This window comes from Rhincodon typus, chromosome 22 (genome assembly GCF_021869965.1).
Source record: "Rhincodon typus isolate 14 chromosome 22, sRhiTyp1.1, whole genome shotgun sequence".
Classification (NCBI taxonomy): domain Eukaryota; kingdom Metazoa; phylum Chordata; class Chondrichthyes; order Orectolobiformes; family Rhincodontidae; genus Rhincodon; species Rhincodon typus.
This window is the reverse complement of record NC_063353.1, coordinates 472,959-496,699: the sequence shown is the minus strand read 5'-3', so window position 1 is coordinate 496,699 and position 23,741 is coordinate 472,959. Positions and strand designations below refer to the sequence as shown.

The 23,741-nt window shown below is 41.9% G+C and overlaps 1 protein-coding gene across 1 annotated transcript in view; it reads left to right on the top strand.

Moving 5' to 3' along the window:
* Positions 1–16,800, top strand: part of washc4 (WASH complex subunit 4) — a 43,050-nt gene extending 26,250 nt beyond the window's left edge. The window contains exons 10-18 of the mRNA XM_020511043.2: positions 6,117–6,224; positions 6,979–7,125; positions 8,854–8,933; positions 9,020–9,125; positions 14,093–14,209; positions 15,813–15,981; positions 16,084–16,238; positions 16,486–16,560; positions 16,660–16,800. Coding sequence (XP_020366632.2) covers positions 6,117–6,224; positions 6,979–7,125; positions 8,854–8,933; positions 9,020–9,125; positions 14,093–14,209; positions 15,813–15,981; positions 16,084–16,238; positions 16,486–16,560; positions 16,660–16,800 — 1,098 coding nt within the window. The remainder of the gene's footprint in view (positions 1–6,116; positions 6,225–6,978; positions 7,126–8,853; positions 8,934–9,019; positions 9,126–14,092; positions 14,210–15,812; positions 15,982–16,083; positions 16,239–16,485; positions 16,561–16,659) is intronic.
* The last annotated feature ends 6,941 nt before the right edge of the window (positions 16,801–23,741 follow it).

Below are 23,741 nucleotides of genomic sequence, written 5' to 3'. Positions count from 1 at the left end.
GAAGGGTCTAGGCCCGAAACTTCAGCCTTCCTGCTCCTCTGATGCTGCTTGGCCTGCTGTGTTCATCCAGCTCTACACCTTGTTATCTCTTATTCACACAGGGTGGTTTGTATGTGGAATAAATGCCAGAGGAAATGGTAGATGTAGGTATAGTTAAGGCATTTAAAACACATTTGGGCAGGTACATGAATAGGAAAGATTTTGATGGATATGGGCCAAATGAAGGCAAGTGGGACTAATTTAATAGCTGTATAAATGGATGGGCACCACCTTGAAGTTGTGCTCTGAATAGAGTCAAAGATGTCTCCCACACAGGAAAAGGCCCATTGAGTCTTCACTGGTCAAAAACAAGTATCTAACTATTCTAATTCCATTTTCCAACAGTTGGCCCATAGTTGTGTACTCTCGCGATGTCAAGATGTACATCTAAGTACTCCTTAAATGTTATGAGGGCTTGTGCCTCTCGCACTCTTACAGGTGGTGGATTTCAGATTCCCATCAGCCTCTGGCTGAAAAAAAATTTTCTTCTCATTCCCTCTAAACTGTCTTACCTTAACCTTAAGTCCATTCTCCTAGTCATTGATTCCTCCAAAGAGAAACATTCTTTGTCTGCCCTACCCTATCTGTGTGCCACATAATTTTATACATCTCAATCACATTTACCCCCTCAGTCTTCTCTGCTTTGAGGAAACCAATTCCAGTCTGTCCAATCTCTTCATAACAAACTCTCCAGCTCAGGCAACATCTTAGTAAATCTTCTCTTCACTCTCTTCAGTGCAATCACATCCTTCCTGACACGTGGATTCCAGAACTGGACACACTACTGTAGCTGATGCTTAAACAATGTTTTATACAGTTCCAACATACCCTCCCTGTTCTTAAACGCTATGCTTCAGCTACTAAAGGCAAATATTCCATATGCCGCCTTAACCACTTCATCCGCCTGTCTGACTATCTTGAGGGCCAATGCGCGTGGATACTAAGATGTCGCTGATCCTCCGTGCCTCTGAACTCATCATGTATTCCGTTGTCTTGTTTGTCTCACCCAAGTGCATCACCTCACATTTGTATGGATTGAATTCCATTTATCACTGATTCGTCCATCTGACCAGCCTGTCTGTATCCTCCTGTCACGACCTAATACGTCAACTATCCTGCTCCTCTGATGCTGCCTGACCTGCTGTATTCCTCCAGCTCCACACTGTTATCTCTGGCCTATCATGTTCTGCTTTCTACCACTCAGCCAATTCTGGATCCAGTTAACCAAATATCTTTGGATCTCGTGGGTTCTTATTATTGCTGGACCCTATCAAAGGCCATACCGAACTCCCCATAGACTCTGTCAATTGCATTGCCCTCATCCATGTACCTGATCAGCTCTTTGAAAAATTCAATCAAATTGAGCAGACATTACCTACCCTTAACAAAACCATCCCAATTTCTTGATTAGTCTGTCCCTCAGCATTGCTTCCAATAGCTTTCTCCACCACTGAAGTTAGACTGACTGGCCTGTAGTTTCCTGGTTTATCCCTTTCTCCCTTCTTGAATTACAATACCACATTGATTGTCCTCTGGCATCTCTCCTGGAGCCAGAGAAGAATCGAACCTTATTAGTGGGTGGTCACTGAGAGAACTTTGGACACCATGGCCTGCCTTTCATAGGAGAGCTGTTTGTAAAACCCACCCTGGAGAAGCTGAGCAAAGCTACTGACTTGTTCACTAAGAGCAAAACTGATGATACTGTATTGCCTGAACTCATCAAATTTGGGAAACTGGCACTCTTGCAGCAGCTGCAAGACGCTTGCTTATTTCTGCTGGAGGGCAGGTAGTGTCAGTGCTGATAGTGGCGCAAAAATTGTGACCTTGAATAAAGGTGACTGCAGTGATTGCAACAAGTATTGATGCATAGAACCTTTTACAGCATGGCCCTTCACCTCATCATGAGTATGCTGGTCATTAATCACCCATCTATTTTAGTTCCATTTACCAGCACTTACCCTGTGACTTTTTATGCCATGACATTTCACGTGTTCATCTAAACGGTTCTTAAAAGTCTTGAGGGTTCCTGACTCTGTCACCCTTTTAAGTAAATACTCAGAACTTGGGTGAAAGGTATTTTTCCTAATATTCATTCTGCATTTCCTTCTTACCTTAAAACTTTACCTTTGGCTATTGATCCCTCTACTGGTGAAATATTTGCCTATTTTGCCCTCTTACAATGCAGATTATGGCTGAATGAATCCCCCCGATTCCCAGTCTAGTTTCCGAACTGGAAGATCCACAACTGACATGATCTTCTTAGTCCAGCAGCTGTAAGATAAATCCTGTGAACAAAGGGAGATTTTGGAGAAAACAGACTGAGCATCTTCAGTGGTTAGTGTAACCTCTTTCCATGACAGCATGATGGGTATGGTCAGCTGTGACAACAACATTAGAATGTTTTGAGTTCTGCAGTGGGTTTAAACAAGGTTGTGTTCTGCTGCTGACATCCTTTGGCATTTTACTGCTATCATATGCCCTCATTTCATCTACAGACGGTGTCAAGCAAAACAGAAAGCTGCCAACTTTACTTTCCAAGATCTAAGACAAAGATGCACCAAGTCTTCACCAGAGAATTGCTGTTTGCAGATGATGCCCCACTCATGTTCCGCACTTAGGAATACCTCTTGTAACAAATAGACAGATTTTTCATGCCTGTTGAGAGTTTGGTTTGATCGTCTGCATCAGGAAGAGAAGTACCATGGCCAGGGATGTTGCTGTACCTATTAGCATTGGGGCTGATGTTGAAGGTTGTTGCTAGTTTCATGTACTTAGGCTCCACAGTCACGAGCAGTGTGTCACTTGATGCTCGATCACCTTATGCATTTCAAAACTGTAGCTGTTACTACATCCAACCTGAGTAAGAGAGTGGAATACAGCAACTTGCTGAGAATCTATCAAACCTATGTCCTAGTGCACTGTCTAAAGTGATGACATCTGGAGAATACATACTTGGGAGAAGAAAAGACTGAACAGTTTCCACCTTCACTATCTCAGATTTATCCTCGGCTCCCCTTGACAAGACAAGATTACCAATTCAGAGATGCCAGAGTATGCTGATTTTGTCAGCATTCACTCAGTACTGATTCAGTGACACCTGCACTGACCTGACCATTTCTGTTAGATGCTTGATGGTCATGTACCCAAAGACTTGCTGTTTAGTGAACTGGCACTGGTCATGACCTCCTGGAAGTCCATACCATTGTACAAGGGCACCTACTGACAGCTGGGTGACGTTCTCTGATGGCTTTCACCTCTGGGGGTTCACTGTTTGGAAGTGCATTAGAATAGGGGAGCAGGAATGGAAGCTAAATTGGTCGAGAAGAGGACCCAAGGAAAGCAGGTCAGTGAATCATGCATCTTCTCGGTCTACTGAGAGAGTCCAACCTACATATCAGTGAAGTCCTAGGTTTAATCAGGAGGCAAGATCCACATTCTGCCAGCAAAGTTGCTGCATAACTTGTACTTTGTTACTGAATAAAAGTTTCCTGAATTACATCATCAGACTCTCCTATTTCCTGAATAGCTAATATTTCAAAAGACCAACAGATATTAGGTGAGCACAGACTCCCAAAGAGAGTTTAACATGTCCAAAAATGTTTTTTTGCATTCATACTTGAGATGTGGGAGTTGCTGACTAAGCCAGCATTTATTGTCCATCCATTATTACTTGGGAGATGTTGGTGCCCTTAACATCAGTTGCCCTCTTGAACTTTGGGTACAGCAACACCCACAGTGTTGTTAGGAAGGGACTATTGGGATTTTGACCCAGGGACAGTGTAGGAATAGCAGTATATTTCCCAAGTCAGGATGTTGTATGGTTTGGAGGGGACTTTGCATTTGGTGATGGTTCCCGTTATCTACTGCCCTCCAGGTGGTAGGGTTTGTGGGTTTGGAAGGTGCTGTCAGAGCAGCTTTGGTGAGTTGCTGCAGTGCGTCTTGTAGATGGGGGACACTGCTGGCACTGTACATCAATGATGAAGGTTGTGGATAGAGTGCCAAACAAGCATGCTGCTTTGACACTCCTGAACATTACCATGCTCCTTGAGTGTTGTTGGATCTGCACTAATCCAGGCAAGTGGAGCATATTCCATGATACTTCTGACTTGTGCCTTGTAGATAGTGGACCATCTCTTTGGGGAGACAAAAGATGTGTTACTTACCACAGAATTCCTAGACTCGGACCTGTTGTTGGACCTACAGTATTTATATGGCTGATCCAGGCCATTTTCTGGCCATTGATAACCTTAGTGGTGTTGACTTTGGGGGATTCAGCAATTGTAGTGTAATTTAACATAAAGGAGAGGATGATTGAATTTTCTTTTGGAGATGGTATTGCTTGACAGATGTGTGGAGCAAATATTACTTGCCCTTCAGCCCAGGTTTCATAGAATCCCTATATTATAGAAACAGGCCATTCGGCCCAACAAGTCCACACCACCCTTCCGAAGAGCATCCCACCCAGACCCATTCCCCTACCCCTGCATTTCCCATGTCTAACCCACCTAACCTAAACATCCGTGGACACTATGGTCAATTTAGCATGGCCAGTTTGCCTAACCTGCACATCGTTGGACTTCGGGAGGAAGCTGGAGCACCCAGAGGAAACCCACACAGACACGGGAAGAATGTGCAAACTCCTACACAGACAGTCACCCGAGGCTGGAATCGAACCCAGGTCCCTGGTGCTGTGAGGTAGCAGTGCTAACCAGTGAGCCACCGTGCCACCGTTCAAAGTGACCTAGGTCTTGCTGCATGTGACCATGAACTGATTCAGTATCTGAGTCGTCATGATTGGTGCCGAACATTGTGTGATCATCAGTGAACATCCCCACTGTTGATCTTATGAAGTGTTAAAGTCATTGATGAAATAACAAAAGATGATTGGCTGTACATTAATGTCCTGGGGTTAAGATGATTAACCTCTAAAGAGTGCAGCCATCTTCTTATGTGCCAAGTATGATTCTGACCAGCAGAGCATTTTCCCTCAATTTCAACTGACGCCAGTTTTCCTGGAGCTCCTTGATGCCACACTCTGTCAAATTCATCTTGATATTAAGGGTAGTCTTTCTCATCTCACCTTTAGGAGTGAGCTGTTTTGCCCATGTTTGAACCAAAGCTGTAATGAAGTCAGGAGCTGCATGGCCTTTACAAAACATAAACTGAGCATCAGTGAGCAGGTTGTTCCTTCCCAAGTGATGCTTGATAGCATTGTCAATGCCACCTTCCATGACTGAGAGTAGACTTATGGAGCGGTAATTAACTGGGTTTGATTTATCCTGTGCTTTGTGTACAGGATGTACCTGGGCAGTTTTCCACGTTTTCAGACAGGTGCCAATGTTGTAGTTGTACTGTTTAGATTGGGGCGTGGCTTGTTCTACAACTTATCTACAGTACAGTTGCCAAAATGTTGTCAGGGTCCATAGCCTTTGTGGTGACCATTATCTTCAGCTGTTGCTTGATATCATGTGGAGTTAATCAGATTGGTTGAACACCAGAATCTGGTGCTGGGGACCAGAGGCCGAGATGGATAACCATTCGACAATTCTGGCTGAAGATTGATGCAAATGCTTCAGCTAAATACACATACTACATTGGTTCCTGATCCCACTAAGCATTCATCTGTTTCACCCCTACATTCTGGAGCTTCTTCTCAGACTCTCTCCACCTCCCTCTGCTTGTTCATGACGCCATTGAACTTGGCACTGACCAAGATTTTGATCATCCCTCAATACCTATGCTTTTGACTTTGTGCAGCTATGAAGCAATGAGGAAAACATTTTGGGATAATTTCATGTACTCAATGTTATATAAATGCAAGTTTTTGTAAACTGTTTATGAGGAGATGTGTTTTGATGATTCTTGTAGTTTCCATTTGAAATCTGGAAGATATCCATCTTGTCATTATTGATAATAAAACAAGTCTTCCATGAGCTAACTAAATATTTTACAAAATGTTTTTGATATGTTTTTTTTTCTCAGTATGCCAATTCTTCACTAATAAAAGCATTTACGATATGTTTTGAACAGATTCATGGCTGTTACAATAAACCGTTGAACATTCTCTTCTTTTCTAGGCAATTGAACACACAGTCCACAGGAGGACAATGGTAATAGCGGATTCTGTGTGTCATATTGCTCAATACCTTCAACATCAGGCCCTGAATTCAATTTCTGTTGCCAAGGTTTGTACATTCAGTTTCTCAGTTTCTGTATCTGCATTTTGTGTGTTTATGGGTTCTATAATTGTGAGGACTGTGCAATGAGTAGATGTTGTGATCAATTTTTCTTGATTGTGTCTGTTTTCTAGTTATACAGGTGACAGTAATAGCTCCTGCTGTGTGAATAAAGTTGTAATTTATATTGGTTTTGATGATCGTAGCCATAGAGTCATACAGCATGGAAATAGCCCCTTCTGGCCCACCTCGTCCACGCCAACCAGATATTCCAATCTGACCTAGTTCCATTTACTAGCATTTGGCTCATATCCCTCTAAACCCTTCCAATTCATATATTCATTCGGGTGCCTTTTATATGTTGTAATTATAGACTCGGCATCACTTTTGTTTTTTTGAGTGGTAGGGGAAGGAAAACTAGGGGGAAGATTTAGGGAAGCTTCCAGCAGTAGCTCCCCAGCATAGAGTTTTAAGAAATGTAATTGTAGCTATTGTGGTAAGACACAACAGCCACAGCTTTGACTAAGCAAACTAAAACTTAATTTAGTGCTTTAAATTTTAACTTTTACAACAATTTTAGTGGTAACAAATGATTGGACTTAGGGTGTGTGTGTGAGAGGAAAAGAGATTTAACTCCACATTAGTTTCCCTGCTGAATTATAGGGATATTTTGCTGACAGTGCTAGCTTGCTTTCATTGCAGATTTAAATTTCAGGAACAGGATTGATCATTTGAAAAATTTTTGATCGTATTGTTCCTTTAGAAAAGAGTAATATCTGAAAGGAAGTACAGTGAGCGACGCCTGGATGTGCTGTCAGCCCTAGTCCTGGCTGAAAATGCTCTCAATGGCCCCAGCACTAAAGAGCGTAAACTCGTAGTCGCACTTGCGTTAAGTGTGGGAACACAAATGGTAAGCACAATGTCCCATATTTTACATAAGAAACATAAGATTATTGTTCCCTTGTATTGCATGTGTAGCATTTACACTGTGAAAATTATTACATTTAAATTATGATATGAAACTTTATAGGCTGCATTTGCTGACATTGATGAGTATGCACAGTATGCTCTAGGGAGCACATGTGAATGGCAATTATTGAAAAATGTCCATGTGCGCATCTTTATCATTGGGCTGGCTGCCAATATGAAAAATTGTGTTCCTGTGAGTATCTGATGTTTTTGAATTAAGTGGCAGGCCCAGCATGCGATGAGTGGCAATGAGTGCCTTTAATCCCATATCAATTTGGAATTGGTGCTGATCTCCCTCTCCACTCTGAGAATAAAAATGTCATAATTTCTCATATTTAAGACATCCCGTGACATTTTCAGGATGTCTGATGTCGACAAACACTGCCCAAGCCTACAGGTCCATGTCATGCAAGCAGCTTTCTGTTCTTCCCTTTTCCTCTCTCTGTCTGTGCTTCATTTCTACCCCTCTAACCTTTGAAGACAGTTACGAAAGAGTGATAAAGCCTCCTGAAGATGTCCACTGGCTTTCAGTATTTGTGTTGCTGTTTTGTGACACTCCTTTTATGGCCCAATGCTTTAAATTTTAATGTGCACTACCACCTACACCAACAAAAACAAATTGCTGCAAAAACTCAGCAGGTCAGGCAGCATCTATGGAGAGAAAGAGCAAATGTTTTGGGTCCAGTGTCCTATCTTCAGAACTTAGTCCTAATCTGCTTTTTATATTCATTCAAAATCACACTTAAATATTGGTGGCTTTGTTCATTTTGGGTATTTCTGCAGTTATTATCTAACCAAATAAAAATTTAAAAATGTACAAAAGATATTCATTTTAAGATCCGTACAAAGTTGGTTCTAGGCAGGCCCAGAAATGCCATTTAAAAAAAAAACTAATTGTTGAATAATTATTATTGGAGGATTATAATTCACTTTACGAACTGTGCAAATGCAAATTATTATCGAAAAAAATTAAATTAATTTCAAATGATATTCACTATAAATGCCATGCTGCCTCACAGCGCCAGGGACCCGGGTTTGATTCCACCCGTGGGCGACTGCCTGTATGGAGTTTGTACATTCTCCCCGTGTCTGCATGGGTTTCCTCCGGGTGCTCCGGTTTCCTCCCACAATCCAAAGATGTGCAGGGTAGGAGGATTGGCCATGCTAAATTGCCCGTAGTGTGTAGGTTAGAGGAATGGGTCTGGGTGGGATGCTCTGAGGGTCGGTGTGGACTTGTTGGGCCAAAGGGCCTGTTTCCACACTGTAGGGATTCTATGAGCTTCTATGAACTGAAAAAACTTATCAACTGTGTTAAATCGCGTGCCTACTTTCTGTGCATGCATCTTTTAATTCCCTGCAGATGTTGCCATACTGGAAATGGTATGTGATCTTCACGCAATACTTGGTCCTTTCTCCTCTGCATGTGTGTTGCCGATATACTGTGTCAAACCTCCGCATGTATGCGGCTCTTGAGGCTTGCAAATATGTGGTCAGTTGGGCCGTCTGGTGTCACCAAGCACTGCCTACGCTATGTGCTTAAAATAACAAGGTTCTGCAGTACTTGTTTAAATCCTTAAATGCCATAACCTTTTCAATTCCTGCAAAGGAGGTAGATGTTCGCTCTTTCTGTATCTGACAAATCCTGTTTTACTCATTTTGACTCCTGAAGAAAACATTCCGCGATGAAGAATTGCTGGTGTTGCAAATAGTGCTGAAGAAGTTGGACTTGATCAGTGAGCTCAGAGAGAGGTGAGTAAAGCAAAGAGAATACAGTCAAGTAACCAAGACACTTAGGGCCAAGCACCAAATTGTAACCTTTTAATGCTTTTTTGCAGGATTCAAATTCTGTGCAACTGTAACTTCTTGTACTGGCATCGAACTATTTTCCCCATCTATTTGGATGATGTTTATGACAACGCTGTAGATTCTGCGAGAGTACATGTAAGAGCTGCAAATTAATGTTGATAATTGCATAACTGGGCAGCTCAAAAACATGTGTTGCCAGATTAATGTTAATCTATATTAGTTAATTGTTGCATAGTATAAAACATCCAATAAACATACCTAATGGATATCATCCAAAAGATAAGACTATGGTACAGCAATGTAGTAGTTCCGTTAGTGAATTAGACATTCCAAAGAATAAGTTCCCATCTCACCATAACATTTTGACCATTTACAATAAGCTTATAGTTAAAGTAAATATGTAAAAGTGACCATTAAACTATCGGATCGAAGTAAAACTCAACTGGTCCACTGATGTTCTTTCGGAAAGGAAATTTGCCTTTCTTTCTCTGCTTGGCATGTACATGACTTCAATCCCACAAGACTGTTAACTCCAAAGTGCCCTCTGAAGTGATCTGCAAGCCACTCAGATGTATCAAACTGTAACAAAGAATAAGAACACACACAATTGCCATCTCCAAAATGGATAGGAATGACAATACATGCTGGAATTGCTGCAATGCTCATCTGTCAAAAATGAAGAGCTCAAACAAGTATGTTGAAAGCTGTGTAAATTGTTGTACAGGGTGATTATTTGAAATGCCAGGTATATTCGATGAACTTGTGTCACTTTATTGTATCTCATGCAGTCTTGTTGAAATACAACCTACAGGTGCATCAATGTGATGTAATAATCTATTTTGAAACCTATTTTAGTACAAAATTCTTCCTGCGAGATGTAATAGTGTAAAAGTGCTATTCCAGGGACGGCAGAACTGTCATAGCGTCATACAGCATGGAAACATACCCTTTGGCGAACCAGTCCATGTTGAACATAATCCCAAACTAAACTAGTCCCGCCTGCCTGCTTCTGGCCTGTATCCCTCCAAATGTCTTTTAAGTGTTGTAACTGTACCCACATCCACCACTTCCTCATTCGTTTCATTTCACTCACGAACCACCCTCTATGTAAAAAAAAAATTTGCCCCTCATCTTTTTATTAAATCTCTGTCCTCTAACCTTAACTGTGCTCCCAGACTTGAAATTCCCCCATCCTAGGGAAAAGACAACTGGCATTAACTCTTCCTATTTTCCTCATTATTTTATAAACTTCCATCTACTTCTAAACCTCCTGCGCACCAGTGGAAAAAGTCCCAACCTACCTAGCCTTTCTTTATAACTTGGACCTTCCGTACTTGGTAACATCCTGGTAAATCTCTTCTGAAACCTCTCCAGCATAATCTCCTTCCTATAACTGGACAAAAAAGATTAAGGAAACTAGGGATATATTCTGTATGCTTTTGAAGAATGGGAGGTGAAACTTACAATCTACTTAGTGATAAACATGGTAGATGTGGTTAAGATGTTTCTGCTGATTCAGGAGTCTTGAACCAGGGGACACCATTAATAATGAGGGATGCCACTTCGGTCCAAAATAAAAACCTTTTGTTTTATATTCACTCATGCAATGTGGGTATTGCGGCTAAGCCACTATTCATTTCCTGTCCCTAGTTGTCCTTGAGAAGGTGGTGGTGAGCTGCCTCCTTGGACTGTTACAGTCCTTGAGCTGTAGGTAGATCCACAATGATGTTGGAGGGAGAGTCAAAGATTTTGACCCAACGATACTAAGGAACTGGCAATTTATTTCCAAGTCAGGATGGTGAGTGCCTTACAGGGGAACTTACAGGGGGTAATGTTCTCATGTATCTGTTGCCCTTATCTTTCTGGATGGAAAGATTTCGAAGGTGCTTTCTAAAGGAGCTTTGGTGAATTTGTACAGTGCATGTTTGTAGATGGTACACTGCTGCTATTCAGTGTCGGTGGTAAGGGAAATTGGTATTTGTGGATATGATGCCAATCAAGCAGCCTGCTTTGTACTGGGCGGTGTCAAGCTTGTTGATTGTTGGAGCTGCACTTGGCCAGGCAAGTGGGGAGTAATCTGTTACATTCTTTGTGTCATGTAGAAGCTTTGGAGAATGACTGAATAAATCAGGAGATGAGTTACTCACTGCAGGATTCCTAGCCTCTGACCAGTAGCCACATATTTCTGGTCAGTGGTAATCCTCACGATGTTGGTATTGGGGCATTCAGTGTTGGTAATACCATTGAATGACGATGGTTAGATTCTCTCTTACTGGAGGTAGTCAATGCCTGTGTAGCTCAAATGTTACTTGCCACTTTTCAGCTTAAGCCTGGATATTGTCCAGGTCTCCCTGCATTTGCATGTGGACTGCTTCAGTATGTGAGGAACCGCAAATGGTACTAAACATGGTGCGAACATATCTACTTCTGACGTTACGGTGGAGGGGAGGTCATTGATAAAGCAGCTGAAGATGGTTGGGCCTAGGACACTACGCAGAGATGTCCTGGAGCTGAAATGACCAATCTCCAACAACCATTACCATCTTCCTTTGTGCCAGGTATAACTCGAACCAGAGGAGAGTTTGCCCCCGGTACTCATTGATTCCAGTTTTGCTAGGGCTCCTTGATGTTACACTTAGTCAAATATGGCCTTGCTATCAAGTTACTCTTGCCTCCCATTTGGAATTCACCTCTTTCATCCATGTTTGAACCAAGGCTGTAATGAGGTCAGGAGCTGTGTGGCCCTTGTGGAACCCAAACTGGGTGTCGCTGAGCAGGTGCTGCTGAATGGCACTGTTGATGACCCCTTGCACCACTTTCCTGATCAAGAGTAGACTGTTGGGACAGTAATGGGCTCGGTTGAATTTGTCCTGGTTTGCATACCTGAGCAATTTTCCACATTGGGTAAATCCCAGTGTTGTAGCTGCACTGGAACAGCATGGCTAGATGTGCAGCACATTCTGGAGCACAAGTCTTTAGCACTATTGCCAGAATGTTGTCAATGCCCTTAGCTTTTCAGTATCCAGTGCCTCCAGCTGTTCCTTGACATCACGTGCAGAAATTTGAACTGGCTGAATACTGGCATCTATGATGCTGAGGATCTCTGGTGGATATTGAGATGGATCTTATACCTGGCACTTCTGATAGAAGATTATTGCGAATAATTCAGACTTGCTTTTGCATTGATTTTTAGGCTCTCCCATCAACGAGGATGGGAATATTTGTGGAGCTACATCCTCCAGTGAGTTATTTTAATTGTCCTCCACTGTTCGTTAAACCTGGTAGGACTGCAAAGCTTAGATCTGTTGGTTGTGGGATTGCTTGGCCTTTTCTATCACTTGCCGCTTATGCTGTTTGGCATGCAAGTAGTCCTGTATTATAGCTTCACCAGATTGACACCTCGTTTTTAGGTGTTCCTGATGCTTTTCCTGGCATGCCCTCCTGCATTCTCCACTTGAACCAGGATTGATCCTATGGCTTGATGGAGGGGGTTATGCTAGGCCATAGGGTTGCAAATTGATGGCCCGGAGCACTCAAGGATGCCCAGTTTTGAGTTACCAGACCTGTTTGAAGTCTGTCCCGTTCAGCACAGTGATAGTGTAACGCAACACAATTTAAGGTGTTCTTATTGTGATGGCAGGACTTTGTCTCCATAGAACTATGCAGTGGTCACTCTTACCAATACTGTCATGAACAAATGCATCTGTGGCAAGCAAATTGGTGAGGATAAGGTCAAGTATCTTTTTCCTCTTGTTGGTTCACTCACCATCTACTGCAGACCCAGTCTCACAACTATTTCCTTTAGGGTTCTGAGCAAGGGTCACCAGACCCGAAACGTTTTTCCTTCACAGATGCTGCCAGACCTGCTGGGCTTTTCCAGCAACTGTTTTTTTTTATTATCTTTAGGACCTGACTAGCTCGGTCATACAGCTGTCGAGCCACATTCTGTGGTGGACATTGATGACCCCATCCAGAATACATTCTGTACCTTTGCTACCCTCAGTGCTTTCTCTAAGTGTTGTCAACATTTGAAAGTACTGATTCATCTGCCGAGGGAGGATGGTATGTTGTTAGCAGGATTGCTCATGTTTGACCTGGTTCCATGAATCAACTCTCTCCTGATCATTTATCACTGTGCTGCCTCCTCTTTTAGGTCTGTCATGCAGGTGGGACAGAACATACCCAGGGATGGCAATGGTGGTGTCTGAGATATTGAAAAGTCTGAATCTGTGACTATGAATATGTCAGACTGATATTGAAAAGTCTGAATCTGTGACTATGAATATGTCAGACTATTGCACATCTGTGAGACAACTCTCTAATGTTTGGCACTAGCCCTCAGATGTTAGTTAGAAGGACTGCAGAGCCAATAGGATTGTTTTAGCCACTATCATTTCCGGTGCCATTGGTTGATGCCAGGACCATCCAGTTTCATTTTAGCTTTTGAGACTTGCAGTTGTTACAACTGAGTGGCTTACTTGGTCATTTCAGATGGCAATTAAGAATTAACCACATTGCTGTGGGGTCTGTAGACACATGTAGGCCAGACCAGTCGAGGATGCTGTGTCCTGTATTTTCAGTCAGAAGTCACATGACACCAGGTTATAATCCAACAGGTTAACCTGATGGACTATAACCTGGTATCGTGTGACTTTGTCCACCCCAGTCCAACACTGGCATCTCCACAGCTTGTATTTTCAAAGTAGTAGAAGCCAGAATTAATATTTCTTGGACCAACACCTTCCAGATTAAATCGAATGAAGACTAATGATTAAGGTGAAGATTAATGACTACTGAAGAAGGGTCTAGACCCGAAACGTCAGCTTTCCTGCTCCTCTGATGCTGCTTGGCCTGCTGTGTTCATCCAGCTCTACACCTTGTTATCTCAGATTCTCCAGCATCGGCAGTCCCCACTATCTCTAATGATTTGAAAACATGCTTTTTAAATGGACTGGATCTTGTCTATGACCAGGATTAAATGTATTATATGTCAGACAAGTATGTGGTGCTACTTGGAATATATAAGACTGAAAATATATTTGTTGTAAAATGATAATTAAGGTATGTTTGTTTTGGTATAATTTGCTATTTCACTTTTTCAGTACATGTTCAGCGCTCTGAGGGATTGTGTCCCACCTATGATGCATGCAAGACATCTGGAGTCCACCCAAGTATTGCTGGAATCCTTTGATAAAGAAATCATGGATGTGCTGAATGAGGTAACTGGTATCAAAGCAAATAAAAGACATCCTTGTTTGCATTGGTATAGGGATGTATTTAGAATGAATTATTATGCCTTAAAGTTTTAGCCAGCCCAGATCTTTGTGTATTTAAATACAAAACCCCAGGTTTGTCTCAGGAAACTATGAAGTGAAGGGCTTCCAAGTTTTGTTTAGCTTTTGCCAAATAAGACTTGAATTCTGTAAAGCAGTCCATGTGCACGTAAGAACGTGATCATCCTAACAATTCTTTAGGAAGTTGGATTGAGTTTGAGGAGTCATTGATGGAGTATAAATGTGTGTTTAAAACAAAAACATAATAATTTACTAAGAAAGGACCATTTGCCCAATTCTTTGTATTATTTCTGTAGGACCATTCCCCACTGTACCTCATAATCCAACAAGATTACTGCTTCAAATGCATAACCAGTTTCCTTATGAAACTATCCATCATCTCTTGATTCCACCACCTTTGTAGACAATGAGTTCCAGGTCACTACCAATTAATGAAGAAGAAATGCCATTCCTCACAAGCGCCGTGAGCCTCATGCCCAAAACTCTAAATATGTGTATTTTAGACCTTGTAGCACCAGTTAGTGGAAATAGTTTTTCTCTCTCTACCTTACTGAAACCTGACATAATCTTCTACACCTGTACCAATCTTTGGTCCAAGGAGATCAACCCCAGCTACTCAAACCCTCTACCTGGCACAGTTCTGATAATCTTCCTATGCATCTCTCAAGGAATCTCACTTCCTTCGTAAAGTCTAGTGAAACGATTTCAGCATAACTTGCTTAAACTTGTACTCAACATCTTTGAAAGTCCCAAATGATTTTTTAATCACTCCTTCAATAAATCCTGCCACCTTCATGAACGTGAATTCTTGGATATCTTTATTGTTACATATACTTTGTGCTGTTTTAAGTCTTTGTTACCTCTATTCCTTCTTCCAAAATCCATCACCTCGCACTTCATTATTCTAAGTTCTATTTGTCACTTATCTGCCCATTCTGCATGCTCACCTTTGTACTGTTGCAGTTGGTTTGTGTCTTTCTCACTGTTTGCCTCATTTCCCAGTTTGATATTGAGGCAGTTTTTAAAAATGTGTTCTGTATTCACTGTCCAAATTTTTAAATATATTTTATAGATATCGCTTGTTAATTTAAGGTATTAGCATGTTCCAGCTGTAACATTTTCATGATAGCCAGCTGAAGGCGCAACGCATTTTCATTCAGTTACATTCAGACGTTTCATGATAGGTGAATCAGAAATTGACCTGTCATGCCTGTCATTATTTTATGGATTTAGAGGGGTGCTTATGGATGGGTATGAATGGTATCAGTTAGCCAAGCTGGTTTCATCCTGAAAAATAATTTGACTTGTTTTAGCATCCTTTAAGAAAGTTACCTGTGATAATAGTACCACGTTTTGTCTGTCTGGACCTTTTGTTTGGTCAATTTAAGGGGAATGTCTGATAGGTATGTTTCATGGATGGTTCCTGGTACAGGCAGAGGGTTTGTGTTTGTGGCTGGGAAGTTTCATACATTAGCTGTTCAAATTGCATTTCTCCTCTGGGTCCCTCATCCTTCCTTCTCTCCAACAGCACCTTTTGGATAAACTGTGTAAAGAGATTGAGAAGGATCTGAGACTGTCTGTGCACACACATTTAAAATTGGATGATCGGAATCCATTCAAAGTTGGCATCAAAGACTTGACAGATTTCTTCTCTATCAAACCAATCCGTTTCTTTAACCGATTCATTGACGTCAAAGGTTAGCTTCTGTTCAAATTGTGGCTGTTCATTAAACACTACTTTATATAGTTAGCCACAGATATGTCAAATTTTTTAAAAAATCTGCGTAAATATTTAACAGCATATGTAACTCACTATCTGGACAAGACCTTCTATAACCTGACAACAGTGGCTATTCACGACTGGGCCACCTATAGTGAAATGAGAAATCTCGCAACCCAGCGCTACAGTCTCTCAATGACAGAGGCACACCTTCCGAGTCAGACCTTGGAGCAGGTAAGTACTGAGGCATTTCCTTGTGTAACGCTTACAGATTGCTTTGTATTGGTGAATGAGATGTATGACTGACCTCTGGCATGAGTGACACCTAGTATTGGTTTGTAACAGTACTACTCTTACGTAATCAAGTACTTTTTTTAATTTTTGGATTTTAATAGTTTACAATGTGATTATTTATTAGAAAATTGAAGGAGTTGCAAAAGAATTGCATCATTCTCCTAACATGACTTCATGTTGTTTTCAGGGATTAGATGTTCTGGAAATCATGCGAAACATTCATGTGTTTGTCTCAAAGTACCTCTATAATCTCAACAATCAGGTACATTTTTAAGAATTGATGACAAATATATTTGAAATGCATAGTGAAAATTTAATTGTCAGAATCAAGTTTTGAATTTAATTTCATTGCATATTATAGATCTTCATCGAACGAACAAGCAACAATAAGCATTTGAATACGATCAACATTAGGCATGTTGCAAACTCAATCCGTACACATGGCACTGGCATTATGAACACAACAGTAAGTGCACTTGTACTTAACTGGATGAATTGTTAATGAAATAGTACTAAAACCTAATATTCTAATTGCATTTTTGACAGTCTTCTCAATCTAAGGTACTTTTTAAATCTTGCATGAACCTTATCTCCAAGTGTCCCTGCTCCTTCACAGGATCTATACTACTTCCACTCAGTGCAATTAGTGCTGGTATTTTTTTCGCTAAAATATATCATGACATTTATTTACACTGAATTCCTCCAGTTAACCCATAGAATCCCTACAGTGCAGATAGAGGCTATTTATCATAGATCATAGAATCCCTGCAGTGTGGATACAGGCCCTTCAGCCCAACAAGTCCACACTGACTCTCACAGCATCCCACCCAGACCCATCCCCCTATAACCCACCTAATCTACACATCCCTGAATGCTGTGGGCAATTTAGCATGGCCAATCCACCTACCCTGCACATCTTTGGACTGTGGGAGGAAACTGGGAGAATGTGCAAACTCCACACAGATAGTCGCCCGAGGGTGGAATCAAACCCGGATGCCTGGCGCTATGAGGCAGCAGTGCTAACCACTGAGCCACCGTGCCGCCCCATTTGGTCCGTTTGAGGCTGCATCCTAATCGTACCCCCACCCCGCCTGGTCCCCGTCCCCATAATCCCATATTTACTTTGGGTAATCCACCTAGCCTACAGATCTTTGGCTGCTACTGGGCAATTTAGCATGCCCAATTCTGATGCTCCTGTGGCTTTAAAAGATTATTTTGTCCTGGTAATTTTTTTTTTTTTTTTTTTGAAGGGCGGTTGTAAGGCAGAGGCACCAAGCAGTCTACAAAACCAAGAGAGTAAACAGGTTATGAAGCATTGGGATTTTTTTTAAAAAATTGGAACATTGGAGGCAGCCTAGCTGGGTATGGCCAGCTCTCTCAGACCAGGCTTTGTAGTCATTTTGTTTTTTACAATTTTAGGTTTAGATTCTGGTGGGCTTAAAAAAATAAAAGCTATCTTATCCCTCTCTTGGTTACAGCTAGAAGCTGGAGTTTCTCTTTGCTGCTGGGTTACCTGTGAGAAAAATCTATTTTTCTAAATTTGCCTTTTTGCCAAAGGGTGTATTTGTGGGATATTACTATATTCGATAAATTAGTAATTGTTACTGTGTCTATTGTTGTGTTAAGTTTTCCACTTGGGTTAAGTTACTCTAAATTTCACTTTGTTTGGTTATATTTTAACTATAGTGTTTAAATAAATTGTGGTTTGCTTAATGGCGAGAGTTTGACCAGTTGCATTGCATCTGGAACATGGTACTTCACATTTGCCTTAAAAATAAGAAAAAGGTAGGGCCTAGACTATCATCTTAAAATATTTTGAGCGGGTCTGGTCTGGTCCATAACAAATTGATCCTGGATGAGCCCCCAATTTGTATTTGCTCGACGCCTCTGCCTTAAAACTTTCTTCAAAAAAAAAACTGGGACAAAATACCTCTTAAAGCCACAACATCTCACAATCCACCTAAACTGCACGTCTTTTTGGATTGTGGAAGGAAACCGCAGAAACTCATGCAAACAGTCACCCAAGGCTAGAATCAAACCCATGTCCTGGTGCTGTGAGGCAGAAATGCTAATCTCTGCCACCATGCAGCCAAATAATCACCATTCCCCCGTATTAATTTCCCTTGTGGTATTGGGTTTCTCTTGCACTTTTGAGTGCTCCTCCCTGTAATGTGATGTTCCTAGCTCTCCCATATGGGACAATACCTTACTGTAATGAGTGTTGGGATTCTGGAGTGTTGCTGCTTGTGGCTTTTGAGAAGTGGTACGTCGCGTCAGTCATGGCTTGTAGCTAGTTTGCATTGTCTGGGCCCTGCTGGTCCATTCGCTTTGCTGGCTGTGAGCATGTGACATCAAGGCCAACAAAAATAACTGGGAAATAGTGAGTCCTGTGAGCAATTAAGAAAGAGAAACTCAGACCTGGTTGAGGGAGAAAGGTCTGAGGGAAACAAAGACTGGAGGAAGTAAGGCTGAGAGAAGTACGAAATGGGGATAGACCGAGCAACCAAATTTCTGATGATAGTAAGAGGATTCATAGAACTAAGAAAAGGCCCTTCAACCCCTCAAGTCTGCACTGACATAACTACCACTAAAGGCATGCTAATCCCGATTTCCTGCATTTGTTCCATGATCTCCTACATCTCAAGCATGTCCCCCCTCAGTCTTCTCTGCTATAGAGAAAACAATCCAAGCCTGTCTAGCCTCACCTTATAGCTCAGTATCCCCATCCCAGGCAACATCCTGGTGAATCCCTCTGTACCCTTTCTAGTGCCATCACATCCTTTGTGTAGTGAGGTTACCAGAATTATACACAGTATTGCAGCTGTGGCCTGACCAACACGCTGTATGACTCCAACATTACCTCCTTGTTCTTGTACTTTATGCCATGACTGATGAAAGCAAGTGTCTCATATGCATTCTTAATTATCCTATTCAAGTGATTTGCCGACTTCAGGGATCTGTGAATAATTACGTCAAAATCCCTCTGTTCCTCTAAGCTGCCCAGTGTCCTACCATTCTTTAAATACTCCCTTGTCTTGTTTCTTCTTCCAAAGTGCATTAGCTTTCTAACCAGCCCATCTATATCTTCCTGTAACCTGCAACCGTCGTCTTTGTTATTAACCACTATCAATCTTGATGTCATTTGCAAATTTACTTAAAATTCCCTCTACTACTACTTCTATATTATTTATGTATATAACAAATAATAAGGGTTCCAGTACTGATCCTCGTGGTACGCTGATAGACACCAGTCTCCAGTCAATCAAACAGCCTTCTACCACCACCCTTCGTGTCCTATGACTAAGGCAGCATCTGATCCATCTCGCCAAGTTTCCCTCCATTCCATGTGCTTTAACCTTCTCAACCAGTCTCCCTTGTGGGATCTTGTCAAAAGCTTTGCTAAAATCCATATAAGCAACATCAACTGAATTTTCCTGATCCACACACTTGATCACATTTTCAAAAAATTCTAACAAATTTGTTAGGCATGACCTCCCTCTGACAAATCCATGCTGACTCTCCCTAATTAACCTATGCCTTTCCAAGTGGGTATTAAATCCTTACCACTGACGTGTGACTCACCTGTCTGTAATTTCCTGGTTCATCTCTACCACCCATCTTAAAAAGTTGAACCACAATAGCCATCCTCCAGTCCACTGGAATTTCCCCTGTGGCCAGAGAGGAATTAAAAATTTATGTCAGAGTCCCTGCAATTTCCTGCGTTTTCCTGCCTTTCCTGCCACAGCAGCCTGGGATGCAGTTCATCTGGGCCGGGGGATTTGTCCTACGTCAAGCTGTGCAAGTTCCGCACAGTCCCTTTTCCTGAATTCTGTACCCATGTTCTCCTCTTCCAGAGTGAAGACTGAAGAGAAGTACTCATTCAACACCCTTCAAATATCCTGCGGCTTCACACACCATTTACCCACTTGGTCCCTTAGGGTCCCTACTCTTTCCCTGGTTAACCTTTCTTCTAATGTATTCATAAAAATCTTTGGATTCACCGTATTCCTGTTCACAAGTCCTTTTTCATGACCCCCTTTTTTTCTCTTATAATTACTTTAAGTTCCCTCCTGCACTTTCTGTGTTCGTCTAGGTCCGTGGCTGAATTGCTCCCTTTGGACTTGCTAAAAACCCTTCTCTTCCTCGTCTAGTCCTGAATTGGCCTAGACATCCAGGGTTTTCTGAACATTTTGCTCCTACATTTCTGTCTAAAGGGTACGTGTTGGTGTTGTACTCTCCCCATCTCCTTTTTGAATGCACCCCGCCCAATTCCTCCACGTACACTTAACTGCAAACAGTCTTCTGTGGCCAGATCCTACATTATTTTAATAAAATCTTCCTTTCCCCAATCCAAACTAAGCAGGCCATCTTTTTCATTGTTAAGAACAAATTTGAACTGTACCATGCTGTGATCACTATCGCGTAAATGATTCCCCACTGCCACATCGGACACTTGTCCAGCTTCTTTGCCCAGATCCAGCACTGGTGCCATTCCTTGAAAAAGGGAAAAGAGAGAGAGAGAAAAGCACAAAACAGGATGGAGAGCAAGAACATAACCATATTTTAAATTGAGAAAGAGCTTGTTTTGTTTTGTGATAGGTGTATTTGTTTTCAGGGAGTTGGAAGGTTTTGTGCTGCTCCCTGAGGACTGGACCTTGATCCTGTTTATATCATCCTGTAATCTAAGACCTTCTTCCTCACTGTCAGCCACCCAGCCAGTCTGTCATCTGCAAACTTATTTATCCCGTATATATCATGAACAATAAGGGATCTTGCACTGATCCCTATGGCATGCCACTGGACACTGGCCTCCAGTCACACAAACAGCCTTTTATTAGCACTCTGTCATAGAGTCATACAGCATGGAAGCAGACCCTTCATTCCAACCAGTCCGTGCCGAACATAACCCCAAACTAAACTAGTCCAACCTGCCTGCTCCTGGCCCATATCCCTCCAACCTTTCCTACTCACCTAAGTGTCTTTTAAACATTTTAACTGTGCCCACATCCACCAACTCAGGAAGTTCATTCCACACATAAACGACCCTCTGTGGGGGGGGGGGAAATATTGCCCCTCATTTTTTTTTACAAATCTCTCTCCTGTTACCTTAAAAATGTGCCCCGGTCTTGAAATCCCCCATCCACTGGAAAAGACACCTACCATTATCCCCATTTATGCCCCATCATGATTTTATAAATCTCTGTGTAAGGTCATCTCTCAACCTCCTACGGTCTAGTGGAAAAAGTCCCAGCCTATCCAGCCTTTCTTTATTACTCAAACCTTCCATACCTGGCAACATCCTGGTAAATCACTTCTGACCATTCTCTACTTTAATAACATCCTTCCTATTACTGGGCAACCAGAACTGGACACAGTACTTCAGAAGAGGTCTTACCAATGTCCTGTACAACCTCAACATGACTCCCCAACTCCTATATTCAAAAGGACCGTTGCCTGCCATGAAGCCAATTTTGGATCCAACTTGTCAAGTTACCCTGTGCTTTTACCTTCTTTATCAGTCTTCCATGGAGTACCTCAGGCTTTGCTGAAATCAATATAAAGTACATCAGCTGCACTACCCTCATCTACACACCTGACCACCTCCTTCAAAAATTCAGCCAGAGTTGCTAGGCCTGACCTTCCTCTAATAAAGCCAGACTGATTATCCCTGATCAAATCAGTCTTCCCTAAATGAGGATTAATTCTCTCTGTCAGAGTTTTCTCTAATAGTTTCCCTATCGCTGATGTGAGGCACCTGGTCTGTAATTCTTTGGTTTATCTCTACCACCCTTCTTGAAAAGTGGAATCACATTAGCTGTACTCCAGTTCTCTAGCACCTCCCTACGGCCAGAGATTAATTAAAAATTTATGTCAGAGCCCCTGTGATTTTTTTTTTTCCCTCATCTCTCGCAGCAGCCTGGATTCAACCCATCTGTATCTGGAGGTTTGTTGACTTTTAAGCCTGCCAAAGCATCCAATGCCTCCTCACTTTCTCTGTCAATCTGCTCGAGAACCTCTCAGTCCCTCTTCCTGAATTTTATATGTACTTCCTCCTCCCAGGTGAAGACACATGTGAAGTACTTGCTTAACACACTACCAATGTCCTCCACCTTTATGCACAGATTGCCCCTTTGGTCTTAATAGGCTCTACTGTTTCCCTTGTTTTCCTCTTCCCCTTGATATTCTATAAGTATATCTTGGGATTCTCCTTAAACTTGCCCTTTTTTCATGCCTCTCTTTGCTCTCCTATTCGCTTTAAGTTGCCCCCTGCAGTTTCTATTCTCCACTAGGGTCTCGTTTCCTTTGTATCTGTTAAACATCTCTCTTTCCTTCTTATACACTCATGAATATTCTGAGGTATCCAGGGCCCTGAGCTTGTTGCTCCTACGTTTCCCCTAAAGTGAGCATGTTGAGCCTATCCACTCTCCAATTCCTTTTTGAATGCCTGCCACTGTTCTGCTGTAGATTTTCCCACAAATAACTGTGTTCACAGGCTATTTTGGCAGTTCCTGTCTCGTTTTAATAAAAATCTGCATTCCCCCAGTCCAAAACCTTTTTTTATTTGCAGACTCTGTTTCCTTTTTCTAACAAAATTAGTATATGGTTTTGTGGTTGCTCTCTCTAAAGTGCTTCCACACTGCCACCTCAAACACCTGTCCAGCTTCATTCCCCAGAATTGGGTCCAGCATTGGGCCTTCCATACATTGCCCTAATATTATTTTTACACACCTCAGTGAATTGCCTACTGACTGATTGTTTGGTAGCCGTTAATACACTACCAGCAATGTGACTGCCACCTTTTTATTCCTAAGCTCCACCCACAAAATTTCGTTGGGAGACCCTTCCAAGATATCATCCCTCCTACTGTAGTAACTGACTTCTTAATGAGTAATGCGATACCATCACCTCTTTTACATCCTCCCCTGTCTCGTCTGAAGGTCCTATACCTTGGAATCTTGACTTGCCAGTCCTGCCCCTCCCTCAACCATGTCTCTCTGATGGCAACAACATCACGATTCTGTGTGTCAATCCACGCCCTTAACGCCTGTCTTTGAGGCCATCCAGCCTCGCAAAACTCCCTTGAGTTCCTTTCTTAAAATCTGCTGTATTGTACTGACACTCTGTGCTGCCTCCTCCTGCTGAACAAGTTTAAACTCCTCCAAACAACACCACTAGCGAACCTACCTGCGAGAATGTTGGCCCATTCTGGTTCTGAGATGCTGCAATGTGTGAACTTGAATATGAAATGTTCCTTTGCTGAATTATTGCTTTTTGTTTTTGTTGATGTTAGTGTTACATTAATGTTCAACTTTAAACTCGCTCATTCAATGTGGATATCTCTGACAAGGCCAGCCTTTGCTGTCCATCCCTTGTTTTCTGGAGAAAATGGTGATGTGTTAAAATGGAATCCCATTGGGAAAATAGCTTGAAGCTTTGCACCTA